Source organism: Vicia villosa, linkage group LG5 (genome assembly GCF_029867415.1).
Source record: "Vicia villosa cultivar HV-30 ecotype Madison, WI linkage group LG5, Vvil1.0, whole genome shotgun sequence".
Taxonomy (NCBI): domain Eukaryota; kingdom Viridiplantae; phylum Streptophyta; class Magnoliopsida; order Fabales; family Fabaceae; genus Vicia; species Vicia villosa.
This window is the reverse complement of record NC_081184.1, coordinates 6252375-6269888: the sequence shown is the minus strand read 5'-3', so window position 1 is coordinate 6269888 and position 17514 is coordinate 6252375. Positions and strand designations below refer to the sequence as shown.

Below are 17514 nucleotides of genomic sequence, written 5' to 3'. Positions count from 1 at the left end.
AATACTCAACACTCACTACTCAAAACTCAATACTCACCACTCAATACTCATTACTCAATACTCAATATTGGATTAAAAACATGATCCAATGGCTTAGATTGACTTATGCATGGTGCATAAGGAAAATCCTTATGCATATTAGCCAATGCCGTAAAAATCCACCAAGGTATAGATGAAAGATATGTCGTTAATAGTTCTTAAGGATTTTTGGGATTAATGTATTAATTAAGACTATGTTTGGGAGTTTAGAGGGGAAGGGAGGGGAGGGCTTTGGAAAATAGGAAGAATTGAGTGAAAATAAGAAAAGGATTTTGGGTAGGAGGGTTTTGGAGGGTTTGGTTTTATTTATAACACCAAAAACCCCATAAAATGGAGGAACTCAAAAATTGTATTGAATGAGGGTTTTGGAGGGTTTACATAAATTATCCAAATATCTTTTAGGTTGTTATGCTATTTTGAAAATTCAAAATTTTGTAATGATAATGACTCTTTTATCATTCTAAACAAAATCATTTTTTCAAAAATGTCAAATATTTTTCTATATTTTTTTAAAAATTCGTTTTCGGAAGCCTTCCCCTCCCCTCCCCTCCAAACTCCCAAACATAGCCTAAATGAATTCCCGCGCGATGCGAGGTTTTAAATATAAAATAAATTTTAATTTGTGTAATTAAGTTTGAAAGATTCATAATAAAAATTAAAATTTAGAGAACAATTATGTTTTAAAATAGAAATTTAATATATATGTTAAACAATAATTTCAAAAATGTATAAGTTTTATATTTATATTATTTTCAAAATAATAATGTGTTGAAATATTTTAGTAGTTTTTTAAAATGCCTTATTAGATAAAGATTGTAAGCTCCCAAATTTAAAAATTATTGACAAAGTTGTAAATAATAGTTGAAGCTCAATGCACAAATATATCAACATTAATCTTAAAAATATTGTTTTACTCAAAAATAAAATTTATTTTATAATTATTTTAATCATATATTTATGTAATTGCAAAAATTATGTTTTTTTCGTTGACATCAAACATATATAGTGTAGCCCATTCTTTAGTAAATTATGGAGATACAATTAGAGTTTCTAAATGATTTTGTGTGCAGAATTTGGGTTTCAAGAATGCAATAAGATTGAGATCTATAATATGGTAAGTAAAGAGAAGAAAATTATATAGAATTGAGACTAAAAATGCAAAATCAAACCAACAATTGTGTAGGTATAAGTAATTTGTGGGGTGGTGCTTATAATGTCTTTTGAAAAAGAGAGATTATTGTTGAGTTTTAATTTTATTGGTGTTTCTCAATTTCTAACCGTTAGGTGACTTTTCATGAACTTTTCATAATTTTAATTTATGTTACAAATTCATCGAGGAAAAATGAATACTTATGTGTTGTAAATAATATCACTACTAATAGAGGGTAGTTTGAAGAGTTTGTGACTTTTAGACAAAAAAAGTTGTATGGTTATGGCATGGTTATTTGGTTTTTATAAATTAATTGGTAAAATAATTAAACAACCCAATTTAATTACACTTTATACATTTGATAACACGTCGGCAATTTTTCTAAAATGGATAGAAATGTGAAATAGATATCATAGCTAATGTGGCAAATATGGTTTTATGGGATAAATATATTGAAAGTCTGTTTTAATATATATAATAAATAATTTAATGTCGAGATTATTTTTACTTATTGATTTATCGTAGTTGTTATGTGAGAAATGTCATGATTAAGTTGATTTTAGTCGTTTTAGTAAAATTAAAGTTATTGTAGTACATTTTTTTGAAAATATTAGACTCTTTAAGATTTGAAAATGGATCAAACCTTTTAACACCTTTTAGATGTATGGAGATTTCTGTTTATTTACCTTGTTATGGATATGTATATATAAACAGTGAAATTTCGTAAACGTTGCAAAAAAAAAAAAAGAGATTTTGGAAAATTTTCCATAGAAAACCTTACACAATTTAATTTATGTATGTTAAGTTGATGTTAATTCAAATTAAATTGAGAAGTCGGTTAGTCGTTAACAATGAAGAATATCTGTTGTTTTTGGTTCTAAATTCATGTAACTAGTTTGAGTAAGATAATCAAAATTGATGTTCTTTAACATACTATGCTATTTAATTTGTTAGTTTGAGACTTTTCTGGAATACTTTTCAAGTTATATTAGATTATGTTTTCCTTTTCTATCTTGAGATTATAAACTGATGCCAGATGCATCCACTAGATAGGAAATATTGTTCATGCAAAGATAATATTGTTTCAGTTCAGACAGGGATAACTTAGAAGCAAGAAAATGTATTATATTTTAATTCTCAAACAAAAGCCATACAAGCTCAAAAGCTTCTATGGAGCATATATATCTCACTTATGATAGGTCCAAGACACGTACTACTATATACATAAATTGATCAAAAAATTAGTTTCGTCATACCTAGCATGGTTTTAAATTCCGGTCTCAAACCGCATAATTGCACTTGCAATATTGCAGACATCCTACCGCAATTGTGGTGTAATTTTAAAATCATGTTTTTGGCTATAGTAGGAACCACATCATACAATTTTGATTATGTTTCTTCAAGTATTTTCATCAAAAATCAAAATACTAGAATCCTAAAACTCATTTGTAAGGAAAAAAACTTAACATTAAGTGTTTTTCAACATTGTATTCCAACGATTGTAATATCGTACCAACTACAATGACCACAATCGCAACACCTACAACCCCAACCTCATTCGCAATCCAGTTTTCTTTAAAGGAAATAAAGGAGGTTATTTGGTCGTGTGAAGGGAAGAAACTCCCGGGCCCAGATGGATTCAATTTGGGATTCTTTAAATCTTGTTGGGTTGTTATCAAGGCGGATTTGGAGAAGTTTGTCTATGAGTTCTATATCCATCCGGTTCTCCCTAAAGTAGTAACTGCTTTCTTTATTGTTCTTATTCCTAAGATTAATAATCATCAATCTCTTGATGATTATAGACCCATTTGCCTTATAGGGAGTGCCTACTGCATTCTTGCTAAATTGTTAGCTTCGAGGCTAAAAAAGGTGATGTTTAAATTGATTTATAGTGGTCCATCCGCGTTCCTTCCTAAGAGATACATGATGGATGGCGGATTGATAATTAATTAATTGGTGGATTTTGCTATGCGTTACAAGAAAAGTTGCATGTTGGAATTTTCTTATAGCTATGATGCGGAGAATTAGTTTTGGAGCTAAATGGTTGGATAGGATGGAAGGGCTAATCATTAGTAGTTCCACGTCAATTTTTGTGAAAGGTAGTCCCACAAAAGACTTTAGGGCTTCTAGTGGCTTACGCCAGGGAGACCGTCTGTCACCTTTCCTCTTTCTTTTAGTGGCTAAAGGGTTGGCGGGAAAGATAGCAAAAGCGAAGTCTAAAGGAGAGTATCAGGAGTTTTCTGTGTATAACAATACTCAGTTTGATCTCTTACAATTTGTCAATGATACAATTTTAATTGGTGATGGATCTTGGAAAAACCTTTGGCGTATCAAAGCGCTTTTTAGAGGCTTTGAATTAGTGAGGGGCTTGTGAGTAAACATGTCTAAAAGTAAAATCTATAGTTACAATCTCTCCTTCGATGTAGTGCAAGCTGCCTCGTCCTTCTTAGCTTGTGGAATTTGTACTTTGTCCTTTGTGTTTTTGGGCATTCCAATTGGTATTAATCTGAGGAGAAAGAAAGTGTGGAAACCGATATTGGAAAAATTGAGAACGAGATTGTTGGATTGGCATAATAGAAATATTTCTATGGGTGGTAGGGTGGCCCTGTTAAATGTTACTTTAGAAAATATTTTGATTTTTCTCTTCTCTTTTCATAAAGCTCCAAAGTGCATTATAAAGGAGATTATAATCATTCAAAAATCGTTTCTTTCAGGTGGTTTGGAGGATGTCAAGAAAATAAGTTGGTTAAAATGGTCCAAAGTGTGTTTATCAAAGAAAAAGTTATGGCTTGGAGTTAAACATTATGGGATTTTCAACTTGGCTCTTCTTAGCAAGTGAAAATGGAGCTTAATTTCGGGGGAAAATTCTGTGTGGGCTAATTTTATTTCTTGCAGGTATGGTAACGTGTCGAAACATTTGTTGGACGATTTTGTAACTAAAGGCCACAAAAAGTAATTTATTTGGTGGAGGGATCTTGGTGTTGTTCGTGAACCACTTAAAACCAATCAATAACCTTGGTTTTCTACTACAATCTCGTGGAAGCTTGGGGATGGGAAAGTATTGGTTTTTGGAGACATATATGGGTCGGTGCGGAACCGGTTTGTAAGCTTTTTCCTAACCTTTTTCTGCTTAGTGGGGTTGTTGTCACTTTTGTTGCATATTGTGACTTTTAGTCAAATTCAGGTTGGCGTTGGAACTTCCCAGCTATTTTACCGAGTATCTCTGTGCTACCTGATATTGATTCAACCATAACACTCGAGCTTCGGGAGGCTACTGCCAACGTAGCAGCGCTAATGGAGCTGCTGGCCAAGGTGCAGCAGCTACGTCATTCTCTTTTTATTTATTTTTAAATAAAAAATAAAAGGGATATCACTATGGTTGTTTTGTTCAACCGTTGTGAAATTGTTTACCCATATATAAGCAAATAAACTCTTTCTTCTTGACAGCATTGCCGTATCTTTCACATCAAAATCCTAGCACCCATTTTTCTCTTCTTCTTCGTCATTAGCTTTCCTACTTTACAATATAGTCGTTAGTCTTGTTCTTCGTGCATAAAGGTATTCTTCTTCTTCCTTATTCTCTCGTTTTTGTGTATGTTGTTGTTATGTTTCACATGATTTTCATATGATTTTCTTCTTGTTAGATAGTTTATGGTTTTTTATTATTGTATGTTGTTGTTGATAAATGTTTGTTTACATGATTTTTCATATTATTTACTTCGGTTTCACATGTTTTCTTATTTCTTGTTGTTGTTAACAAATTATTTTTTTTATATTTTCTCTTCTTCGTGTATGTTGTTGCTATATTGATGTTATTGTTATGCATGTTGATAAATTTTGTTGGATTACAATTTCATGGTAATTTATGTTAACATGTTGTTTTTTTATAATGTTTGTAGGATTCAAATTCACATAGTAGGGTTGTGGTTCACATAATGGTTTGTGGTTCACATAGTATGAGAAAAAATACAAGGAGGGTGAAGCTATTCATCCTCCTTGTATTTATTTCATAGTAACACAACTAGATCAACTTCAACTTCATTATGAGACAGTCATTTTTTTTTAATTAAAGGTATGCATGTTGTTTGTAAATTAATGTTATTTATATTCTTGTTGTTGATGTTGTTTTGTGTTTTTGTGTTAATAATTGGTTTTTTATGTGCGCTAGAAAGTGGTTCCCCAAGTGGTTATGATTTTATACTTATCACTTAAAGCTTCGAGAAATGGTTAGTTATTAAGTTCTCGCAATCTATGTTAATTAATCGATGTTTTTGTTGATAAATGCTCACTACAAGAAATACACTCCCTAGCCACGTGAAGTTATGACGTGATTATCACGTTGGTAAAAAAAAGCCAGTTGTGACGTGATAATCACGTCAATAAAACTTTTAATATTAAAATATTATGCATAACGTAAACATTAAAAAAACCACGTGTCAGATTTTTTATTAAAAAAAAAATTGCGACGTGAGAATCACGTCGCAACCCTAAAACTAAATTAAAAAATTAAACAGGCGGTGACATTCACATGGGGGAGTTTCAAAATTTTCAAATTTTAAGTGGTGACATGGTATTCACGTCGATAAATAAAATATCTGACTTGACTATGATTGGAGCAAGCTTTTGTAGGTGAGAGAATCTTATTTATTACCATTGACAAGGATGCGACATGAATTACACGTGGCAAAGTTGCGACGTGAAATTCATGTCGCTGATTGGCTTATAAGTTAACGCGTTTCACTTTCTCCCTTCTCCCAACTAAAAATATATAATAGGAATCAAAATAATTTTAAAATAGATTTTAAGTTATTAAAAATAGAATTTTCATTAGAATACATATTTTATGTTATTGTTCGTAAAAACAGAAAATATTAATAAAAATAGTATATATATTTTTTTTATTTTTATGAAAAACACAATATTATATATTAATAAAAAAAGTATTTTTTTATTCAAGATGAATATAATAGTTATGTATAAAAAACATTGTTAAATTTTAAAAATAGAATTATAAATAAAATAATATAAAAATGAAATATCTTTTTTTAAATTGAAAGTATATTTTTTTAAACTAAAATATATATTATATATGTATATATAAAAAAAAATAAAATAAAATTATATATTATATTTGTTAAAAGAATGTTTTGTTGGTTAACAACAAAACAATGTGGTGTAGTATTTTTTTAAATCTAACATTTAAAAAAATAATAATTTTATATGTTTATTATATTTTGTGTTAAAAAAGTAGAATATAATAGTGAATATATAAAAGATAATAATTATTATATGTTTATAAATGTTTAGTTTAAAATCTAAAAATTTGTGTCAATGTATATTCAATAGGTTTATGTTTGTTAAATGTTTAGTTAATGTATATATAGATACTAGATTGTCGACCCGTGCTCCGCACGGAGAGCACAGATATATTAGAAACAAAACTACATTTTTTATAATAGTTGATATTTAATTTTCTTTTACATATAAAATTGTGTTGTAGGTTATTTAAAGTATGTTTGCAATTATATTATTAAATTTTTAATGTGAAACAATAATACAAAAAGTATTTATAATATTATTTTTTAAGTTATTAGAAGATTTATTATGGTTTCATTTATATATTAAAATAAGTAAGTTATCTCTTACAAAATATGACTATTTGAACTATATTGAGTTTAACATTTAACTCATAATTTAAATTAATTTTTTTACTTATTATTTGATTTTAATATGAAATATAGAAGAGAGATATTTTTTAGCTTATATTTTAGAAATGATAAATATATATTTAAATTGTATTTATATTTTTAATTATTCTCTATTTTAAATTATTTATATAAAAGTTATTTTTTAATCACGGAAGTAATTTCAAAAATCAAGTAATTGTAATAAAGTTTAGACAATAATTGGTAATAAATTGAAAGAAAGAAAAACTTTATGAGTGTTAAAGCCAAATATATTTAGTGAATATTATTTTCCTTTGTATATGGCGTATGTGGCATACATGTGTCAAAAAGAAATAATAAATTCAATCACATGTTATTAACAAAACAAATAATATGATTTTATCATATATCCAATCTAAATTAACAACAGAAAAAAAAAATGACAATAGGGAATGACAAAAATAAAAGAAAATAAGTAAAAGCTGAAATATAAATTATAAATAAAAATCTAAAAAATATGGTAGTGTGTTCCATTAAGATTGTGTAGAATATGTCACTGGTTTGTCAGTTTGCTAGCGCATCTATTCTAGTCCCGATATACATGTGAACAAACTCTATCATTTGTTATTATTTATGCAGGCAATATATCATCTTCGCTAAGCCTGCAAAAACATATAAGGTGTTTTTTTACATGAAAATATAATAATTGAGTATGAAATTTGATAATAAGATAAACAAATATGCAAATAATTATTAGAAAAAATCTCTTACTAATTGAAATTGTTGCCAATAGCAGACATTGTGAAAAATCCAAAAAAATTAAAAATGATAAAAATGGTAGGTGGTTATGGATTAGAAAATAGATAGTTAAAGACTTATAATAATTTACACCAAAATATATTATTATTATAATTAGAGTAATATTAAAGTTGGAAATAAAGTTAAAATATAAGGATATTAATATTTTCTAGAGTTCTATATTTTTTTATTTTAATTTGTTGTCTTTATTTTAAAGATATATAAATTAAAAGCCACTGAATATTTTTTTTGGAAAAATATAATATATTATATAATATATTATATATAATATAAATGAGAAGAACATGAGGTTCTAATTAGTATCAACATAAATTTATGTTTGAAAGTAAACAATAATGGCATTGATTAAAATATTATTACAATGATGAAATGTAGCTGATTTTTAAATTGCTATAAACGAACAAAGTTAATTGTTGTTAAATAATGATAAATAATTTTTTTTTATTTATAGTGAAAAATGATATATCATAACACATTACAGTGTAATTAATTTTCATTGAATTAACCATTTTATAAATCTCTTCCTTTTATAAACATTAATTTTTATAATAATTAAAAAGAACATAATTAAAATTTGTAACTGATAGTTGTACTAAAATTAAATTGTAAATGCTATATGATAACATTAAAAAACATAAATGAAAAAATTAAATAAATTAAAAATTAATACTAAAAATTGTATAATATACAAAAAATTATAATATTTATAAATAATATTATTTCTAATAGTGTTATTTGGATAATTTATTAATATTAATATTATTGTTATTATTATTATTATTATCATTATTATTATTATTATTAGTGGTATTATGTTGATTGTTATGATATTATTATATATTTATAAAAATTGTATTTATATTTTTTATTTTCGGCTATTGTATAATATATAAAAAATTATAATATTTATAAATAAAATTATTTCTAATATTGTTATATTGGATAGTATTATTATATATTATATTATTATAGTACCTAAATCTTATATTATTATTATTATTATTTATTTTTAATGTAGGGTCAACTTAGTAAATAACACATTAGGTGTAGGGTCAAATTAGTAAATAATACTTTAGGGTTTTTGCTAGGAAGGGCTATCATGATGACACGTGGCTAGGGTTGCCATCATGACAACCTTCCATTTATATATATATATATATATATATATATATATATATATATATATATATATATATATATATATATATATATATATATATATATATATATATATATATATATATATATATATATATATTAAGATTAAGATTAAGATTAAGATTATGTTGATTGTTATGATATTATTATATATTTATTAAAATTGTATTTTATTAATATTATTACTATTATGTTGATTGTTATGATATTATTATATATTTATAAAAATTGTATTTATATTTTTTATTTTCGGCTATTGTATAATATACAAAAAATTATAATATTTATAAATAAAATTATTTCTAATATTGTTATATTGGATAGTATTATTATATATTATATTATTATAGTACCTAAATCTTATATTATTATTATTATTATTTATTTTTAATGTAGGGTCAACTTAGTAAATAACACATTAGGTGTAGGGTCAAATTAGTAAATAATACTTTAGGGTTTTTGCTAGGAAGGGCTATCATGATGACACGTGGCTAGGGTTGCCATCATGACAACCTTCCATTTATATATATTAAGATTAAGATATAGTTAATATAGTTTCAAAATAATTATAATTTTATAGTTGATATAGTTAAATGTTTAACTATAGTTACTAAAAGGACAATGATTAGATTTATGTGTAGTATGGAACATTATTATTGGTATTATCGTAGTTAGATGTACGATAGGTTGTATTTAGGAAGACGGACACTTAAATCCAATTTTATAGAAGGAGTTAATGAATTTATCATGTGGGCGTTTGCTCAAGAATGTTGTCGAAGCGAATGAGGAGTTAGGTGTCATTTTCTTTAATGTGGATGTAGACCTACAATTAGTGACCCAAAGGAAATGGTCGGTCATTTGCATAGCAGGGGTTTCATGGAAGGGTTTAGATGTTTAATGGTGAAAAACTGCCGAGTAACGTACCAAAGACTAGCAATACGCATGCTTCAAGTAGCCGACCACCTATGGAATATGAGAAAAAATTTAATCTGATCGGTAACATGGTTGAGGATGCTTTTAATTTGAACGTTACCTATGATCAACCTGAAGATTTTGATGGGGAAGAGTTGTTGAATGAGAAAGCGCAAAGATTTTATCTGCTTGCTGAAAGAAAAGGACCATCATTAAGGGTAAAGAACAATCATCTTGTCGACAACAACAGCATAAAAAACCTAGATGAAAGACTTACTACACACAAAAAAATCTTGTTAACTTCATAAAGATTATATCTAATAGGCGATTTATCTCTAAAACTAAAACATAGAATGTGAAAGAAGTCCTTAGTTATGAGTTCAAGGTCAGTTCTATACAAGAAGAGATATTTACAATTGAATGAAATAATACTTCTGAATTGACCCTTGCATTTTCAAATTATTACACACAAAAAGAACAAATCATTGCACATTTATAGAATTATTCTAATACAATGAAATTCATATAATTATTTTTTATTACATAATTAAATATATCATTTTATATTTATAAATATATATAAATATAACACAATCAAATAAATTTACTCGTGCAGATGTATTTTACAAGTTTAGTTGCTAAAATGATAAATAAGAAAAATGAATTAAAAAAAAAAAAAGAAGTTTAAAGTGGAAGTTTCTCCCTCTGTACAAGAGTTGCACCATTAAGGGGACCAAAAAGAAAGGACACTGATAAAAGGAAACAAAGCAGCCTCTGCCACAACAACTATGAAGCAAATGCATTATATAATTGATATTTATTCACACAAAAATACAATTTATATAATGATTGTCAATTATTAAAGTTATATTTTTTATTCTTCTACAAATCAAAAGAAAAATATTATAAGTTGCTCATTGTAAATAATTATTTTCATTTTAAAATATAACGAGTGATTATCACTCATATTTAATTTTAAATTTATCTGTTTTTATTCTATCTCATCTTTTTCTTTTATAAATTCAAAATTGATAATTTGTATAAATTATAAATATAAATATAAATTTTAAATATTTTAAATAAATTAAATCCACACGGGTTATAGTTTATGTATAAATAATGGATGAAAGCACTAAGTGGGTACAAGAGTTGCTTGTCCCTTTAAAGTAACCATAGGACCACAAAAAAAGAACTGATAAAAGGAAATAAAAGAGCCCCTGCCACAACCACTATGAAACACAGCATGCATTTATAAAGTGACCTTAAAAATTAGGCTACATTTTTTAAGGGTTATTTTAGAAAATTTCTTAACCAACCTCCTAATTTTTTGGTCACCTCCGGCGAATTTACAAAAATATCCCTTGTTTCGGAAGTTCATTTCCAAAAACGTACTTTTATTGAAAAAAAATGTGTTTTCGAAAATGAATCTCCAAAAAGGTGAATATTTTAATAAAAAATATTGATTTCGGAGATGCATCTCCGAAATAAGGTTAATTTTCAGAAAATTGGTGAATTCGGAAGTTCATCTCCGAATTCACCCCCCTTGGAGGAATTCGGAAATGCACCTCTGAAATAAGGTCTGGACAGAAGAAAAATAACAAACAAGAACGATTCGCTTTATTTAATCGGATGAAGACGATGGAGGAGACGCTGCAACAGGTTAGAAACTCCTGATCCTTTAGAAATCCATACCACATTGTAACTTACCAACATAATAAACAACAACAAAAAACTTATGAGCAAACTATACTTACATCATAGTGGTGTAGATTCTTATCAGCCACTCGCAACTGAAAATGATTAGCACGAACTTGAATTTTCCTTCCCAATTGATCGTAACCAGGTCGGTTAGGGAACCTAACCGCCTTCTGAAACGAAGGAGCCGACTCTAGAGTAGCCTTCTGTTTAACTTTGGCAGTCAGACTCTCGATGGAAATCAGAGCCGAACTCAACGAAGCAATCGGCGCTGCAACAGATGGAACAAACGGCGCTGAAACAGATGGACGAACAACCAGAGCTGCAACAACAGATGGAGGAGGGGTAACCGGGGCCGGAGCATATGACGGAGGAGGTGGATGTCCGGAGGAAGAAGAACCGGAGGTACGTCCACCGCGAGAGCCACGGCCACCACCACCACGGCCTGATCCTACAGCATTGACGGATGATTGTTGAGAATGTGCAGGAGATGGTTGACTCCGGCGATTTTCGGGATAATTTCCTCCACCGCGGCGAGACATTGTGATGAAAGCAGTAACAAGAGATAGAAAACGTTAAAGCAAAGAAGAAGACTTAGGATCGAAAATGATTTGGGATATTTTGAAAGAAAAATGGGTGAGAAGCTTTTAAATAGGAAAGTGTTTAGAAGTTAACCGTCTGAGAGTGGTGGGGAGGAGAAAAATGGCACTTCGAAATTTCAAAAGGTTTTTTTATTCTTTTAATAAAAATACGTACTACGTACTGTAAGTAACAAAATGAAATTAGCGCGTGGCTGTGGAGCTCCCAATTTTTGTTACGTATTAGGACAAAGATCGTTTGAGTTCTTAATTAACGATAAGAATGACACCTGTAATGGTGAATAGAGGAAAAGAGTAAGGATCGAAAATGATTTTGGATGTGATTGGAAGAAAAATGGGTGAGAGAGCAGGCTTTTAAGTAGGAAAGTGTTACCACATTTCTTAGAAGGTAACCGTCTGAGAGTGGTGGGGGAGAAAGAAAAGGCACTTCGAAATTTCAAATCAGGTTGATTACAATTTTTGTCCAGTAATGATTTTCTTACCTGGTTGTAAAAAATAAATGAATTTTGATGCATTTCGGAAATGCATCTCCGAAAACACCAATTTTTTGGTGTTTTCGGAGATGCATTTCCGAAATCTAAAAAAATCTATAAAAAAATGTAAGTATCAGATATGCCTAAGAGGGGGGTGAATTAGGTACTTTATAACTTTTTCGGTTTTATGGTGTAAAGTGATTATTTTTCTGGTTTATGGTAATGTTACTAAAAAATGTAAAGTGCAGAAAAATAAATGACACAAGGATATATCCTGGTTCCCCTCACAAACCGAGAGTACTCCAGTCCCCTTACGCATTAAGAGATTTCAATATAGTTGGTATCTTGTACAAGCCTAACCAAACACCAAGAACAACCCTCTTGGACCAAGAACAATCCTCTTGGATTTTTCACTAAGACCACTTATGAGAACAATCCTCTCAAAGTGTCTAACTTGTTTCCAACAATCCTGGATAACAAGAATACAACAAGTATTTGATTTTGTATAAGAGTTTGAATAGTAGAACAATGTATCAATCACTTGATTGATCTTCCCTTCCAATGATAATAATTCACAATTCTTTAAAGTAATAGATTGCTCAAAATATTTTCTAGTTTGGATGATATGAAAGTGTGTAGAAAATATCTTGAAAAAGATTGAAGAATAACAATGTGAATTTCTGAAAATTTCTAAGAGTTTTTGATTGGAAGAGGTGAAGAATGAATTTGAAATTTTGAGTATATATAGATGTTCATAACACCTCTTGAAATATCATAAGTTTCTGTATTTTAATCATGAACCATTGCCAAGATTAAAGGAAAGGTTTTAATGAAAAGGTGTATGAGAAGGTGTAATGAAAAGATGCTGTTTTTCAAAAACGTTCAGCAAGCAATCGATTGCACCTTTGTGCAAATCGATTGCACAACTTCTAACAGTCAAAAAATTCAAAAAACCTTCAGTGCAAATCGATTTCTATATTGTGCAAATCGATTTACACAAGAAAAAATCGAAGCGCATGTAAAAACCTTCAGCAAGCAATCGATTTACAGTAAGTGTAAATCGATTTACACTTAGTGAAAATGCAGTTTTTGTTTAGGAAACTTGAGATCTAAGAAAGAGTATGCTATGCAATTTTGTGGTTTTTTTTTGAGCATCTAAGACTTTAAGTAATTGGTAATTATGGTTATACCTATTCCAAAGAATCCATAGCTTGAATCAAAGTCTTTACACATGATGCTTTATCTTTAATATCATCTTTTCCTTCTTGTCATGTATGATTTGTCTTCATCAAAACAAAAGATCTTTCATTGAGAATCTTGATTTCACATTCTCCCCCTTTTTGATGATGACAAATAATCTTTAATAATGCATTGTTATTTCCGGAAAGCTTCTCCTTTAAGATGTATAACTCCCCCTCAATATGTGAATCTAGGAGTATTTTGTCTTGAATGATTTTGTGATGAACATTTTTAATTTTGTACCTTAAATAAAAAAAATCAAAGAAATACAAGCATATAGGTGTAACTTCCTTCTCCCCCTTTGACATTATCAAAAAGAAGGGAAAGATGGAAAAAATACATGAAATCATAAGAGATACAAAGAAATAAACATTCATTCATGAAAGAAAATAAGCATAACATGGATAAGTCATAATACTAAGAGTGCAAAATAAAATAGCTATGGTACTAAGTACCTTACAAGAACATAACATAAAAGACCATAATTTTAAAAGACATAACATAAAAGACCATAAGACATAACATAAAAGACCATAAGACATAACATAAAAGCTTTAAGGTTGGTCCATGTTGTTGTTGTTGAAATCAAAGGGGCCTTGGTTGAAGAAATCTTGTTGAATAGGTGGTTCGGTATATCGTGGAGGAGGTGCAGCCGGGTTGGTCGGATCATAAGGAGGGATATAAAGATGTGAATAGAGATAAGAAAATTGTTGGTTCACATCATGGCGAAACTCATTAATCCGATTTGTGGTAGATTCATTGATTGAGTTCCATTGGTTGTTGATGGAGGTGTTAAGGTTTGCAAATTGTGAAGTCATGAAATCATAGAGTTCTTGGTTGCTTGGACCGTTTGAATCATGTGAGGGACGAGCATCTTCTTCACCACCTTCAACCTCTTGCTCATTTCCTTCATTCTCTACGACATCTTCACCAATGTAAGTGATAGTTTTTGTGGCCGGATTATATAAAACACCCATTCGCGCATCAACATTCTTAATAGTAATTTTATTACTATTTGAATCCATAAGACAAACTTCATAGCCATCAAAATCTATCTCAAAGAATTCCAAGATCCGAGTGATAAACCAAGCATATGGTAAGAATTTAGACTTATGATTGAATTTCAACATATGAACCATAATGAAACGAGCCCAATTAACCTCAATGTTGTTCTTCCTTGCATACAAGAGTTGCATTTCAAGCTCCGTAACAGTGCAATGATTTCCAGCCCTAGGAAACATGATATAGACCATAAAGTAGTGAAACAACCTATCGTCTATATAGAAAATTCCAGCAGACCATGAACCTCTTGATGGTTCAACACCACCTAGTCCTTTAACTCTCTTAGCATGAAATTCTTGTTCAGTCATCCTCCCTATACTATAGTAGAAATTTCTTTTATTAAAATCAGCCCATGCTTCATCCTCTAGGTCATAGAGAGAGCTACCACTACTAGGGATATTCAAAATACGACCAAGTAATTTGAAGGTTAAACAAATTCTTTTTCCAGCAACATAAGAAATAAATTTTCCTTTATCTATATGCATATTACAAAAGAACATTCTTACTAATTCCGAATAGTATGGTCCAAATGAAGATATGACCGGTTCCAAACCATAAGAAGCCAAAGTATTTTGAAAAGTAAAGCATTCTTGAGGAAAGGTAGAAAGAATACCATATTTTGGAGTTTGAACATTCTTGCTTGTAAAGAACTTTGTATACCTTTCCTCTTGTTCAATGGTGAGATATTGAAGTAAAGGATTCACCATGGATGATGAAGAAGCTTTGCCATTGCCTTTGCTTTAGTCTGAAACTTTTCTCTTTTGTCTTGAAGCCATGGATGAGTGAATTTTAGTTTTAGGGTTGCTTTGAGAGAGAGAGAGTGAATTTTTGACAATATGTAGTGTTAGGTTTAAGAGAAATAATATTATATAATTGATTTGGTCAAGATAGATTTTAATGAGATAAGATTGGGAAGGGAGAGTGATGAGTGGGTATTAAAAATGGTCAAGGATAGGTGGAAGGGTTGGTGGAAGAGTGGGTTGAAAAGAATTAAAAATTTTGACCAACATTAAAGGCAACATAAAAGCAAAATAAAGGCAAAACGTAACAGGTGCAATCGATTTGCACAAAGGTGCAATCGATTTGCATAACATCAGAAAGTGCAAAAATTAAAAACAAACAGCAACCAATCGATTTGCACAAGGGTGCAATCGATTTGCATAGCACCAGAAAGCGTAAAAAATCAAAACAAACAGCAACCAATCGATTTGCACAAGCGTGCAATCGATTTGCATAGCATAAAAATTAGAACAGACCTTACTGTTTCAATATGCAATCGATTTGCATATATTTCCAATCGATTTGACCATAAAGAAAATACAAAAAAAACATAAATAAAGCATGTTTTTGACACACGTGAATGGTTAGAAATGTGTACCTTTGATTTATGGTAATGAAGAACATATTTAAACATCACCTTCATCTAAAATTCCAAGCTCTCGTCGAATTTTATAAAACGATTCTTTTGGAAGAGGCTTGGTGAAGATATGCAAGTTGATTATGAGTATCTACAAAAGTGACTTCAACATCTCCTTTAAGGACATGATCGCGAAGAAAATGATGTCGAATGTCTATGTGTTTAGTTCTTGAATGCATGACCGAATTCATTGTAATATTTATAGAACTTATATTGTCGCATCGAAGAGGAATGCATCCGAGATCAAGTCCGTAGTCACGAAGTTGTTGCTTAAGCCAAAGAATTTGTGCACAACAACTATCCGCTGCTATGTATTCCGCTTCGGCCGTGCTAAGAGCAACACATGCTTGTTTTTTACAAGCCCATGATACTAATGCATTTCCAAGAGTGTGACAAGTACCACTTGTGCTTTTACGATCAGTTTTACATCCTGCATAATCCGCGCCAGAATAACCAATTAAATTGAAAACACTACCTTTAGGATACCATAAGCCAACGTTGGTCGTTCCTTTGAGATACTTCATGATTCTTTTAACCGCCATAAGATGTGATTCCTTTGGATTTGCTTGAAAGCGAGCACAAAGACAAACACTAAACATTATGTCAGGACGGCTTGCCGTCAAATACAATAAAGAACCAATCATACCTCGATACTTGGTAATATCAATTGGAGTACCGGATTCATCTTGATCAACATATGTACCTGAGCCCATTGGAGTATTCATTGCTTTACAATTGTCCATATCAAACTTCTTCAATAGTTGTTTACAATATTTGGATTGATTTATAAAGATTCCACCTTTGAGTTGCTTAATTTGTAGTCCAAGAAAGTAGTTCATCTTTCCCATCATAGACATCTCGAATTCTCCTTGCATCATCAATGAGAATTCCTCACACATTTCTTTGTTAGTCGATCAAAAAATGATATCATCAACATAGACTTGAACCAATAAAGTATTACTCTTGATTTTCTTAATGAACAAAGTTTTATCAACCTTACCCTTTTCGAAACCCTTTTCACACAAAAAATTGCTAAGTCTATCATACCATGCTCTTGGTGCTTGCTTTAAGCCATAAAGAGCCTTTCTCAACTTAAAGACATGTGTAGGATTCTTGAAGTCTTCAAATCCCGGGGGTTGTTTGACATAGACTTCTTCATTGATGTAGCCATTCCAGAATGCGCTTTTGACGTCCATTTGATAAAGCTGAAAATTTAGTGAACATGCATAAGCAAGTAAAAGACGAATAGCTTCTAACCTTGCAACCGGAGCAAATGTTTCTTCAA

At 29.8% G+C, this 17514-nt stretch overlaps 3 protein-coding genes across 3 annotated transcripts; all 3 read left to right on the top strand.

Annotated features, from left to right (window-relative positions):
• Positions 1 to 2710: 2710 nt before the first annotated feature.
• On the top strand, positions 2711 to 3142 carry LOC131604104 (uncharacterized). Its single transcript, XM_058876593.1, has one exon. The coding sequence runs from the start codon at positions 2711 to 2713 to the stop codon at positions 3140 to 3142; it is 432 nt and encodes a 143-aa protein (XP_058732576.1).
• Positions 3143 to 3200: 58 nt separating this feature from the next.
• LOC131604103 (uncharacterized mitochondrial protein AtMg01250-like) lies at positions 3201 to 3563 on the top strand. Its single transcript, XM_058876591.1, has one exon. It carries the CDS (start codon positions 3201 to 3203, stop codon positions 3561 to 3563), a length of 363 nt encoding a protein of 120 aa, XP_058732574.1.
• A 6-nt stretch (positions 3564 to 3569) lies between these two features.
• On the top strand, positions 3570 to 4028 carry LOC131604102 (uncharacterized). The gene has a single exon (XM_058876590.1). It carries the CDS (start codon positions 3570 to 3572, stop codon positions 4026 to 4028), a length of 459 nt encoding a protein of 152 aa, XP_058732573.1.
• Positions 4029 to 17514: the final 13486 nt, after the last annotated feature.